Consider the following 12,573-nt stretch of genomic DNA (forward strand, 5'->3'; position numbering starts at 1 on the left):
GAAAACAAATCAAGCTATGAAAATATTGTAGACAAAATTTGTTTAACATATTTTCAACCGTAATTATAACAAATCTATAAAAATATTTTCAGTTTTAGTGATCACATATTTCTTATAAATTATCATTCTTACCCATCAATAAATATGAAACTTAAAATATCAATATCTATTTTCACAACATTGTTTCTTCTGAAACAAATATGAACCATGAACGGTCAAATGAATCAATTAAGTCATTGCTCAAATTAATAAACAAAATCTATACACTTGTTAGCACACAAAAATATCAAGGAATAATTACATTTTTTTCATCATGAAATCATGTTCACTTCAAGTAATTAGCTCTAATTTTTTCTCCAACTAAATAAAATAGACATTCACCACTTATCACAAATAAAATACAAATATGTTTATATCATGAATTTTTTTTTATTTTTTTAAAAGGCTTTCTCGCAACAAAATGTGACTCAAATAATAAGGCGCGGGGAGTTTCAATTTTGTCAAAGCTTCCATAGCACGAAGCCACAGAGTGAGTTGAAGAAGGAGAAGCCATTCCTGTTAATGGGGTCAGCAAGTCCGAAACACACATGCCTCAAACTGGTAATTTCTAATAAGGAACAAATATTTGTGAAAGGCACATGGTTCTCTTCTCACTTTGACCTCTTCATCACTGATGGCCTTCAATCTTGGACTTGCCATGGTATTTTTCTATTCCTAATTGTTTTGCTGACCTTAGTTTAATTAGGGTTCTTCATTTTTTGCTGTGTAATTTTTGGGGTTTTTTTGCAGCGTCGGAGGAAGAGGTTGAAGAGAGAGCATCTCAATGGGATCAACCCGTTTCGGAGTATATTGATTTGGCTGAAAAGTATTTAGGATTTCAACAGCCTGGTTCTGCTTATGGGTTTGATGATGCTGGTACTGGGCATAAAAGGGTCAGCTTTTCTTGATTTTATTTAAACCTAGTTTATTGCACATTTTCAATTATTTGATTATTTCCTAAAGTGATAATCTTTTGAGTAATTTGTTAAAAGAACAGAAGGCACCCTAAAGATGAGATTTTAGCTTAATCATGTGACGTTCAGTGGCCTTTGACTTGTTGATGAAACCCCATATTGTAAGAGATATTTATCATTTCAATGTTAATTTGAGCATGTAATAGGAACAATTGGTTCACATTTGTTGTTTTTGATTCATGAGTTGCTCGAGTTGATTTGAGATTTTGCATTAGCCTTATTAGATAAGTTGATTCCTAGAGCTGTTCAGTTTGCTCTCATTAAGCACCGATCAGAAGACCTTCATACTACTCGAGCGACAATTAGGATGACAATGGGGTGGGGTGGGACGGATTTGAGCCAACGGAGAGCATGGTGGGGCGTGGAACACGCTAGCAGGATGGTGCAACGAACAGGATTTGGGGGGGGGGGTGCGGGTTGAAACAGTCATTTTTTTAAATTCTTAGCAGGGCAGTTGTGAGGTGCACATTTCATATATCTATTCCAATTGACTCTAAATCTACATAGACGAGTTGAGTTTTCCTATTCTGGAAGATCTAGTCAATCAGAGTTGAAATTCAAACCCAGTACATTTGTGTTCATAACGAAGCTAAAGAGTTGGACGATTTTTTTAACTAAATTGTCAAACTGCCAAACGGCCACACAGCACTGTTGCCATCTCTAAGCGCAATAGCGCAAAAGGGTGTGTGTTATCAGCTTGGAGCCTTGACCAAAAATATGATTTTAGCCATGTGCACTAACTACTTAGATTGTTATTCTTGCTTTTTAAAGTCTATTGTGGTGCTCTACAGCTTTTTAGTCAACTCTAGCACATCTTTGCTTTTAATTGCTTAATGAATGTCCTAAAGAGCAAAAAAATTAGTTAAGGTGGAGTCAATGTAATCAATATATCTTTATGGTATTATTGCAAGTTTGAAAAGCTATGATGTGCTTTCCATGTAGCCCATTGTTTTCCTTTGATCTTTGTAGCTCTCATGGACATTTGAGAAAGAAGGCACAAAGCTGGAATGGCGGTGGAAATGCCAACCGTCTTCTAATAGCAAAAAAACTACAGCTGATATCTTGGACTTCCTCATGGATGCAAATATTAGACTGAGTGTAATGATCTTGATAGCTGTGCTGTGTCTTATTTAAAGTTGCAATTTACTCCATGCACATTTTCAGTTTACTTGAATTTTATCAATCTGCCGTCTTAAAATCTACTCTCTGATAATCAGATGAACTTAAGTGATCAGGAGCTTTTATGCATAATATGCATTACAGCCAGTATTAATGTTTTTGCCATGAATTTTAGGATATCTGTTCTTAGAAATGTTGGTGGAGGATGTAGTAGTTCAGTATCCGTGCCTACAGTTCCCTTTCATACCCTCTATGGATTTAGGTGGTCTGGCAATAGTTGGTTGCACTGTTGCTGGCTTGCTGCAGTGATTGGTTTCCTAAGATCTGCCTCTCATTTGAGCTTGGTGCCCATTTTTATCTTGGAGCATGAAAGTGGAATCATCTTGGTCTGCAGCTTCTAGATGATAGTCACCAACAATGAATATACTTGGAATTTTGTTTAGTGTCATTCTTAGTGGACACTATGTTGCCATGCTTTTCCTTAATATGCCTAGACTTTGTAAAAAAATTGTGAATCTGTCCCATATGAGCCTTCTTTCCGGAGAGCTCTAAGTCCATCCCATTATGAATATTTGTATATTAAGAGAACAATTTGAAAGCATTTTTTGTTGTAGGTGGTGTTAGCCTACCTCTCACCAGTGCAAGGAAAATATAGTATACACAGAGTGAATATGCGAGTTACTACAATTGCTTCCTGCATTTATATGTATCATATTTAACATGGTGAACTGAATGTCTTCTTTCCTTTCATTTTGATTTACTGATATCTCAGCTCTAGAAAATGTTGTTACTTCTTCTTCCTTCTATCTAAACAGCAATCTATATGATTTCTGTTATCTCTGCTTTAGAAAATCTTGCCACTTAAGTTGCCTTCCAACTAAACAACAATCTATGTGGTTCTGTTGTGTGGTATGCTTTTACAGTTTTTTTAATTTGATTGAAATGGAATGAGGTTGTATACAATTCACTTTGAGATACTGTTTTGAAAAATATTAATTATCTGTTTGTTTCATCTGAAGAGATAGGTACATGGTAAAATTCACATGAGTTTATTTGATTCAAATTCTCACGAGTTTATTTGATACAAATAGGATGAAGTTGTCAGTAAAACTGAGTCATTTGAGAGGATGAAGGTGGAGGCAGAAAAATGTTTAACACAAAGCGAGAAACTCAGCAGAGAGAAAGAAGAATTCGAATCTGCAATATATGCAAAGGTGCTGTTTTCAGACCAAGCACTAAGCTCTGTTTATTATTTTCACGGGTTTGTTCAGATTTATTATGATTTTGCACTTTCTTTTAACGTTGTATATGTATCCCTAGATCTTTCTACTACCCTTTGTTCTGGAATGATTTATTTAGGCTTAGGAGCTGAACACCCCAAAGGTTCTTCCATGATTGATCATGACCTGTGTTCCTTTTACTTCCAGTTTCTTGGAGTTCTGAACTCAAAGAAGAAAAAACTCAGAGAACTTCGGGATAAGCTCTCGAAACAAGGAACTGCTGTTGAAGAGCCAGTAGAAGAGGACGCACAATCTACAGACAGAACTAAGACCTTTGATGAGGGAAGTGATGAGGAAATGAGTGGGGAAGAAGTGGAGAAGGAAGATGTTGGCACTTCATCAAAAAAGGATGATGTTGGCACTTCAAAAGATGTTCCAGCGGGAAGGGGTCGTGGTCGTGGTCGAAAGAGAAAGTAAATATCTAAGGATCACCATTATAGCATCTTTAATCATCCTTGTTTTTTTGCTTCTTTATCTAACTGCTTCTAATTATACTTTCCTTCTAATGGAGAATGACTGAATGAGGATATGTATATACACTGTTTGAACTAGTGAATACTTCAATCATTTGGCTTTTGTGTTGTATTATCTCAACTCCTCCCTATCTTCCAAGGTATTTGTACTAAATTCTGTGTATAGTTGGAAGTCCAGAGCAATTTTTCTGGAATTAAGTTGCATGTTTGGAAATTGTAATGTCATTCTCACTTTTGAAGGTAAGAAAATCATGACAAATTCTAACAAGAGGTTCATCTGAACTTCGAAAAGGTTATACTGTTTATAAAAGATATTGTATCTGTCTTCTTTGCGTGTTTACTTTTGTTATTTTTTTGAATCTTCTTAAGAAGAAATTTTGTCCCTATCACCGACCTAACTTTAGTTTTATTAGAATGTCTTTACATTACCATTAGTAGGCTTTTCAAGTCTAGGTGATTAGTATGTGACATTAGATGGTGGTTATTTTGGTGCCTCAGATTCTTGTAATATCTTGCAGTTAGATATGAATAGCTACTAAGACTCCCTCCATTCATATTATATGGTATATTTAGCTTGAGAATACAGATTGGAGTATCATGAAGCAACAATATTATCATTTACGACATTTGTTTGACTCCAATTTTAAAAAAATAAGAACCAATTATATTTTTATTTTTTCTGAATATAATTGGAGTGTAACTTGCACACTAATTACACCTTGTTTGGATGGTTGTTATCCGTTGTATTGTATTATATTGTATTGTTAGTCTAAATACAATTTTTGTTTTGATTGTTACTTAAATTTTATTATATCGTATTGTTTAAATTCATCGTTAGATAACGACGAAAAGACTCATTTTGTGTAATGACCCATTTGGTGTGATCGCGTCGTTGCCTTAATATTTTCTTCTCATTTTATCCTCACTTATTATTTAATAATTCTATTTATCATTTACCCTACCTTTTCATAGAAGATCTACCACACCCTACAATTTTCTGTAGATTTATCATTCAAATTATTGATATGTGACATTATGTAACAACAGAGAATGACACGATCTATCCAAACATTATATTCATTAAAACAATACCGTACGATACAATACAACACATTACAATACAATACATAACAACCATCCAAACAAAGTGTAACATAATATGCTAATGTAATTCCTTTCGACAAAGTTTTGTATTTCACATCGACCAAACTTTATTTTGATGATCAAATTTATTTCTTCACTCATCTTCTTGTAAAATTTATTATTGATGTCCTGATTTTTTCACTGATACAAAAATAAAGAACAATATAACCGCAAAAAATGGTCTTAAATTGTTTCTTACATTTTTTTTCTATTCCCATTTACACTTCTTTTTATTTCTCATATTTTCACACTAAAAATGAAACAATAACAAGAAACTCAATAATGATAAACCTAACTCAAATTAGTTATTCAATCAAAGAAGTGAAAAAATTCACCTGTGAGAAGATCAAATATATTCGTAACTTTACTAGAAGGATCAAATATACCTTTGACTTAACTAGAAAGATCTAATGTACCCTTGCATGAATATTATTTAATTAATTTTTTTTGTTGTTTTCACTTTTACTAGACGAAAATGGTATATTTAGGCTATTTGTGTAACAATAAGGTTAATCCGAGTCATTTATGTAACAATAAAGTAAGTATATATGTGAGTCACTTTAGTAAGACGTGATATATAAATTCTATACCGCAAAATTAAAAGGTATATCAAACCTTTTTTTTTCCGATATTATCTTTCCACATTCTTCAAACAACTTCTTTCGCAAGGACTATGCATTTCGACATGAGGAGAACGTTTAATAAGGAAAAATATAGATAATTAGTTGTACAATAAATAGATAGAGTGGTAAATTTTAAATTTTTAACAGAACTCAATTATTATTTTTTGTTCAAAACCGACTTCTTTTGGGATTTTAGTTTTTTGTAATAAAAAATCTAAACTAGACAAATCTTATGGCTTCCAAAAAAGTGTTTGCAATATGTATGACCAACATATGAGGATCCAAGAAACCTTATTTTATTCAAAACAAAATATAGCCGTTACACAAAAGATCCTCCAACGGCTATCTTTCTCCTTAATCTCACCCCATGCCTCAATCTTCCTCTTTATAGCCTATTGATTGTCCATTAACATTTTCAATCACTGCAAAATTCTCTCTGTTTTGTCCAAATTCCCTTCCTTTACTTCATTTTTTCTGCATATTTCTCTCAAAAAAAGAAACAATTCAAGATGAATGATTTGATGACAAAATCTTTCACAAGCTACATTGATCTGAAGAAAGCCGCCATGAAAGATGTTGAAGCTAGTCCAGATTTGGAAATGGGTATGACCCAATTGGATCAAAATCTCACTGCTTTCTTAGAAGAAGCAGAAAAGGTGAAATTGGAGATGAATTCAATCAAGGAGATTCTTCGTCGGTTACAGGACACTAATGAAGAAAGCAAGTCGCTACACAAACCTGAAGCTTTGAAATCGATGCGTGATAGCATAAATTCAGATATTGTAGCTGTGTTGAAGAAGGCTAGAGCTATTAGATCTCAGCTGGAAGAGATGGACCGATCCAATGCGATTAACAGGCGGCTTTCTGGGTGTAAAGAAGGGACATTGGTCGATAGGACTCGATCTGCTGTAACTAATGGGCTTAGGAAGAAGCTTAAGGAACTTATGATGGAGTTTCAGGGACTGAGGCAGAGGATGATGACTGAGTATAAGGAGACTGTTGGAAGAAGATATTTTACTGTTACTGGTGAACACCCAGATGAAGAAGTTATTGACAAGATCATTTCTAGTGGAAATGGTCAAGGTGGTGAAGAATTTCTTTCTAGAGCAATTCAGGTATGCATAAACAAATTTTTTCACCCCCAATTTGTCTCTGTTTTTTCCCCAATTTTTCTAACTGCAGAAGAACAATGCTCTGATTTTTTGTTGAACTGTTTCTTGGTAGCTTGGTTTTTAAGTGTTATATTTCAAGATTTAAGGGATTAACAACTTAGTTTGTGGATTGTTGTTAGTCCAAATCTATAGTGAGTATTTATATAGCTGACACCAAATTATAGAATTGTGGAGTTCCAAATCGATAGTGAGAATTCATGTAGCCCACACTAGATTATTGAATTTTGGAGTATAACTAGTCCAAATTTCTACCTTGTACTTGGATTTGTTGTACTTGAGCCGAAGGTCGTGTTTTGGAAACAACACTTGGTCTGTCTACACTCTATCTCACCCCACACCCCACTCGTTGGATTTCACCGGGTACAAATCCAATAATGAGAATTCATATAGCTGACACCAAATCAATAGTTAGAATTTATATGGCAACTCCTAATTATAGAGTTTTTTGGAGCTTAATTGTTGGAACTTTTGAACTGTTACTAGTTCAAATTCCATGTTTAAAAATAAAAGCCATGATTTGGCTGACAAACATTGATTGGTGCAGGAGCATGGGAGGGGGAAGGTGTTGGAAACAGTGGTGGAGATACAGGACCGTCATGACGCAGCAAAGGAGATAGAAAGGAGCTTGCTTGAGCTGCACCAGATATTCTTGGACATGGCAGTGATGGTTGAGGCACAAGGAGAGAAAATGGATGATATTGAACACCATGTGGTGAATGCAGCCCATTATGTTAATGATGGAGCCAAGAACCTCAAGACTGCAAAGAAGTATCAAAAGAGCAGCAGGAAATGTATGTTCATTGGAGTTATAGTTCTCCTAATTCTGATCCTGGTAGTCATCATCCCCATTGCCACCAGTTTCACCAAATCTTGAATAGCCAGCCCCATTGGGGCTTGGTTTCATTCTTTATATTCTTTTTAGCAGTTACTTTGATCACTCTCGTGAGAAATTCATGTATGTTTGTTATTCTATTTGTCACTAGTTAGTCCTTTTGATAGGGCTATGAACCTTAATGGATTTGTTGTTACAAAATTTGAGACGTGATGTTTACTGGCATAATATATAGAATTAATGTTCAAAAGGCTGATTTTACCATTATGTCAACTACAACAAATATGATAAACTCATAGACAAGTAATGAAGATAAATGGTGGGAGCTGTGACCCCCTGGAGGATATAAGATGCAGGAAATGAGGTTGTAATGGTTTGGCCATATGAAGAGAGGAGGTGCAAAGGTTGACTGTAATGAGCTTAAAGAGGGGTAGAGGTAAACTAAGAAGTATCGTGGAGAGATGATTAGACAGGACATGATATAACTTCAGCTCACCGAGGACATGACCCTTGATAGGAGGGTGTGGAGGTCGAGAATTAGGATAGAATGTTAAATAGGTAGTCAGGTGTATTGCTTTCCCATTCCCGGAGTATTAGATCTTAAGCTCAAAGAAAGATGTAAAAGAAGACAATGGCAACAAGTAGAAACAACAACAAGATAATATAATAATCGAGCTAAAGACTCAACATAGATGTAAGGCTCTATGTACCTCCTACTCGTGAGATTACACTGGTTTGTTGTTATTGTTAACAGGGGCGAACCTAGAGTCTGCCTAGGGGGTTCACCCGAACCCCCTAAGCAAAAAATTACGTTGTATATTTAAGGTATTTTAAAGAATTTTTATGTTTATTTATTGATTTTGAACCTCCTGAATATAAGATTAGAGGTTGGTTTAGTGGTTGAGGGGTTCAAACCTCAAATCTTAAGCACTGCTCTTTTTTTTCGAACCCCCTTAATGAAAATCCTGAATCCGCCACTGATTGTTAAGTGAGAAAAATACAACTTGGTGACCAAGATAAAAAAAACCGTTCTTTCTCCCAAATTTAAACATTAACGTTCGTACTCACATATCTAGACAATAATAATCTTGACCTCAATAAACAAGCTATTAGATAGATGTTAATTCATATCATAATCAATCGCAACAAATTATTTTTTAATTTTCAAGTGTCTTATTTTCTCAAAACTTTATTTTAAGAAAAGGGATTGCATTTTTCTACTATTAATTAATTGATACTGCCAGTTTACACATCAAAGTATTCCCAATGAAAAGTCGTAGCCATAACAAAAAATGAGGAATAAAAAATGAAAAAAAAAAGGAAGTAATTTTGGGCACGTAAAAAAGTTAAGAGTTTCTATATTACAAGCAATTCCCTTGAATTTTATCTTTTTATTTTGTTAAAGAAAATTTTCTAAGGAGACTTTGAAGCCAATACTACAAAATCCATTTACTAAAAACCGTTTGGTGACAGAAAATGTTGTTATTAATGGATCAATGATGTTGTTAGATGTGATTGAGTTCGTGTTTTTTGTTGACACAAACAACAACGTTGTACTATACAATTAGTAGGCTCTCGAAATATTAATAGCTCAATTGGTTGGTTATCTGAATTTTCACGTTGTTGGTGCGAGTATGATTTCCTACCCCATTTCTCTTTCCCCTACCCCTAATTTTTTTAAAAGGCTCACTCATTATATAAATATCTATATGTACTAAGATGTTATATTCTATAAATAAGAGCGGTTTAATTAATAATTAAAATTACTATCTACGTACACCCTGTCATACCCGATTCAATTTGTTGCTAATGATTCTTTCAATTATGTGATCTATTCCCCTTTTATAAACTGATTTTTTTCATCGATTGAATGGACAAGACAAGGTCCAAGCCAGACCCCTAACATGTTAACACCAAAAAAATAATCTTGTTTTTAAATTTGGTGTTTTCATAATAATTGTATAGAGTTAATAATTAAGGACTATGGAGCTACCAATTCTTGATTGTCCTCTGACTTTGTTCTTTAAATTGAATACGCAAGTAAACTTTTGTGTTGCATGCTTGGTCATCTTCCACAAAAAAACAAAGACTCATAAAATCAATGTTATCCAATAAGTAATACTCCATATTAATTGTATCTACTGTTTTAATATTCTTAAGAACCTTAATTTAGAATTAATGCTAGTTAGGTATAAGAGTTTGAATTTGTCAATTTTGTTGCTTCTACATTCGCAGATTAATTAATTTGCGTGTAACACGAAAATATTTGGTGAGATCTCTATGTTTTAAATTTTCAATGTCATGCCCCGATTTAAACTCTCTGAAGTTACGCATAATATTTCATTTGTATATATCATCAATGTGTAAATATCTTTTATACGATCAGATGTATTTTTATAGAAAAGTTATTTATTTTACATATGTGTATGATCAAATTAAGTTAATTAATTATATGCATTTTGTATGTCACCGTCAACTAAATTGTAGACCGTAATTACCACATTTGGAGAAGATCCAAGAAATATAAAGAAGAATTTTTATACTATTAATTAACAAATTGGTAAATATTTATTTATTAACTATATAGATACAAACATTATCAAATGAATATCTATCTGTACATAATTTACTAACAAATGAATACATTGGAAATCCTCCCAAAAGACAATCCAAAAAGGAGTTATTCCCACAAAATGCAAAGTAAATAATATAAAAATAAAAAAAATAAAACAAATAAGACACCATCTTGCTAATATGTCCACTAATTAATTTTACGTCTGCGATATGAATCCTTATTGTCTGCTTACCAGCCACAATTTCTTTTTCTCAAACACATATGAAACAGATAATGTGAACAAGCTCATACAACGATAATCGTACTAGGTCTTAACATATGACCAGCAAAGTGCATTTCATTAATGGGTGGGCAATTACCCGACCCGGAACCACTATTACCAGGGATATTTGTGCAACCAGATGATCCAGATGAAGGAACTGAACCTCTTTGAAGAGATTGTAAATTCATCAAATCTTTTTCATGTAACAACCTAGTACCTTTACCTGGTTGGAAAAACATAATTAGGACAATAAGGGTTAAGAATACCAATAAGTTGGTTTTTTTAAGATTCTTCATCTTACAATTATATTGCAAAATAAGCAACAAAGAAGAATTAATGTTGTTTTTTTTAAAATTAAGGAGAGAGGGAACATATATTTATAGGCAAGGTTTCTTATGGTTTTTGACTATTGACTAGGAAATTCAAGGTTTATTTGTTGGTATTTCGTATTATAAATATATTAGTACGAGATAAAGCTAAGTGGGATTATGCATGTACCACGTAGTTGATGATGATAAAGTTTAGTGCTATGGGTCCTTAGTAAACTTTGCTTGGTTTTGTGTGTAAGAAAATTTCGTTGAATATTTATAAAAGTTTGATAATAAAAACTTACTTGTTTTTATTAGGCAACGTATTAATAATTTGAGTTCGTTGTTATAAGAATGAATAAATTTTAAATCCTGAGTCCGTATCATCATGGTGTCTTCCTACTACCTTCCGGGAAACATTAATTAGGCTGGCTGCGGCAATTCCTGTTGGGGTAGTTTCTTGGTATTGAACTAGTGGTTTTTGGTAAGATTCAGGCTAGTCTAACCTTTGGACTTTTACACCAAAGTTGAATTTCTGAAGTCGTTATTTAGGCGACGAAATCAGAAATTATATTAAGGGTGTTTCGATAAAAATTATTTGTTCTTGCATATCCCTATTTTTTTTCCAAATTAATCCCATGGATACATATAATTCAGAAGAATATGTGAGTGATTCATACACAACATTTCTTTCTTTTATCAAGGGTTCGACCAATTGATATGTTTCCACAAATAATTGAAATTCTATTTCTTGATCTGTATCTTCAATTATTGGAAACTTGTAAAGTTCTTCCGTCAAACCTTGATCAATGAACCTACAAAATCCTTCAAATTGTATCTGATTAAATCCAGGTATTGTAGATATTCCCTCATTTCCATCCCCGAGCATTTTAAATTTCCCATTTAGCAAAAAATCTCACTATTGGTTCATTGCATCTATCATCTAATTAGATAGATTAGATATTCAAAAAATTATATATATATATATATATGCATATACATGATTTTAATTTATATACAAAACAGTGTCTTTATATATACAATATAACTTTTTAATGAAAGATGTTCAACTGACCACTCTTCACTCTATGTAGCTGCGCCACTAGACATTCCTAAGGTTAGGTTCACAATAAACCTCCTTTCGAGTTCAATTACACTTTCAAGATGTAAATCGTATATTCTATGAGATTATGACTAAACTTCACTCAATTCTCTACCTAAAACAAATCACCCTACGCGATACTTGTGTTTATCACTAGTTACTAATTCCAAATATATGGTTTACTTATCTTAAACCAATTTAACTACAAAAAAACATTTCTAATCCAATCAATTTTGTAATCCGGTAAAAAACAATGTGCATCTGAACCTAATTAATTATTATTGTTGCTCTTTTGTTTAGAGTGCTTAATTCCCACTATAAGTAGCTTATTAAATATTTGGAAAAGGGGCAAGAATTACTCCTGAACTATGCAAAATAGACCATTTATACCCTTTGTTACATTTTAGGAGCAAAAATACCCTCGCCGTTATTCCAAGAGACCACAAATACCCCTAAAGAGTTAACACCCAAAATTTTTAATGACGTGGCAAGCCACGTGGACTCATCTCTCCAACTAAGCTGCCAATTGGGATTCTCCCTTTCATTCTTGACCAAATCCTAATTCATCCTCTCAAATTAAACCCTAGTTTTGAGAGAAAAAAATGAATCTTCTCCATCAAAGTTTCAAGTAATGTCCGAAGGCTCCATTAATTGAATTGAGAAAGTGAACA

General features: G+C 33.3%; 2 protein-coding genes across 3 annotated transcripts; both read left to right on the forward strand.

Annotated features, from left to right (window-relative positions):
* Positions 1-430: 430 nt before the first annotated feature.
* On the forward strand, positions 431-4,000 carry LOC102589344 (DNA repair protein XRCC4-like). Of its 2 annotated transcripts, XM_006350609.2 has the most exons (5): positions 431-700; positions 790-932; positions 1,983-2,111; positions 3,224-3,346; positions 3,560-4,000. In XM_006350609.2, the coding sequence occupies exons 1-5, from the start codon at positions 562-564 to the stop codon at positions 3,827-3,829; spliced, it is 804 nt and encodes a 267-aa protein (XP_006350671.1). In that variant the 5' UTR covers positions 431-561; the 3' UTR covers positions 3,830-4,000. The 2 variants fall into 2 exon arrangements, with proteins under 2 accessions (XP_006350671.1, XP_006350672.1); XM_006350610.2 differs by lacking the exon at positions 1,983-2,111.
* Positions 4,001-6,058: 2,058 nt separating this feature from the next.
* Positions 6,059-7,863, forward strand: LOC102589897 (syntaxin-related protein KNOLLE). The gene is made up of 2 exons (XM_006350611.2): positions 6,059-6,766; positions 7,368-7,863. The coding sequence occupies exons 1-2, from the start codon at positions 6,161-6,163 to the stop codon at positions 7,695-7,697; spliced, it is 936 nt and encodes a 311-aa protein (XP_006350673.1). The 5' UTR covers positions 6,059-6,160; the 3' UTR covers positions 7,698-7,863.
* Positions 7,864-12,573: the final 4,710 nt, after the last annotated feature.

The sequence above is a fragment of the Solanum tuberosum genome, unplaced genomic scaffold (assembly GCF_000226075.1).
Source record: "Solanum tuberosum cultivar DM 1-3 516 R44 unplaced genomic scaffold, SolTub_3.0 scf00125, whole genome shotgun sequence".
In the NCBI taxonomy this organism is placed as follows: Eukaryota; Viridiplantae; Streptophyta; class Magnoliopsida; order Solanales; family Solanaceae; genus Solanum; species Solanum tuberosum.

Bases quoted from the DNA above. Each gene is read 5' to 3' on its own strand.
- LOC102589344 (XM_006350609.2), top strand. From the start codon at position 562: ATGGGGTCAGCAAGTCCGAAACACACATGCCTCAAACTGGTAATTTCT. The intron at 2,112-3,223 runs GTAATGATCTTG...TGATACAAATAG, and splicing joins ATGCAAATATTAGACTGAGT to GATGAAGTTGTCAGTAAAAC. The intron at 3,347-3,559 runs GTGCTGTTTTCA...TTTTACTTCCAG, and splicing joins AATCTGCAATATATGCAAAG to TTTCTTGGAGTTCTGAACTC.
- LOC102589897 (XM_006350611.2), top strand. From the start codon at position 6,161: ATGAATGATTTGATGACAAAATCTTTCACAAGCTACATTGATCTGAAG. The intron at 6,767-7,367 runs GTATGCATAAAC...TGATTGGTGCAG, and splicing joins TTCTTTCTAGAGCAATTCAG to GAGCATGGGAGGGGGAAGGT.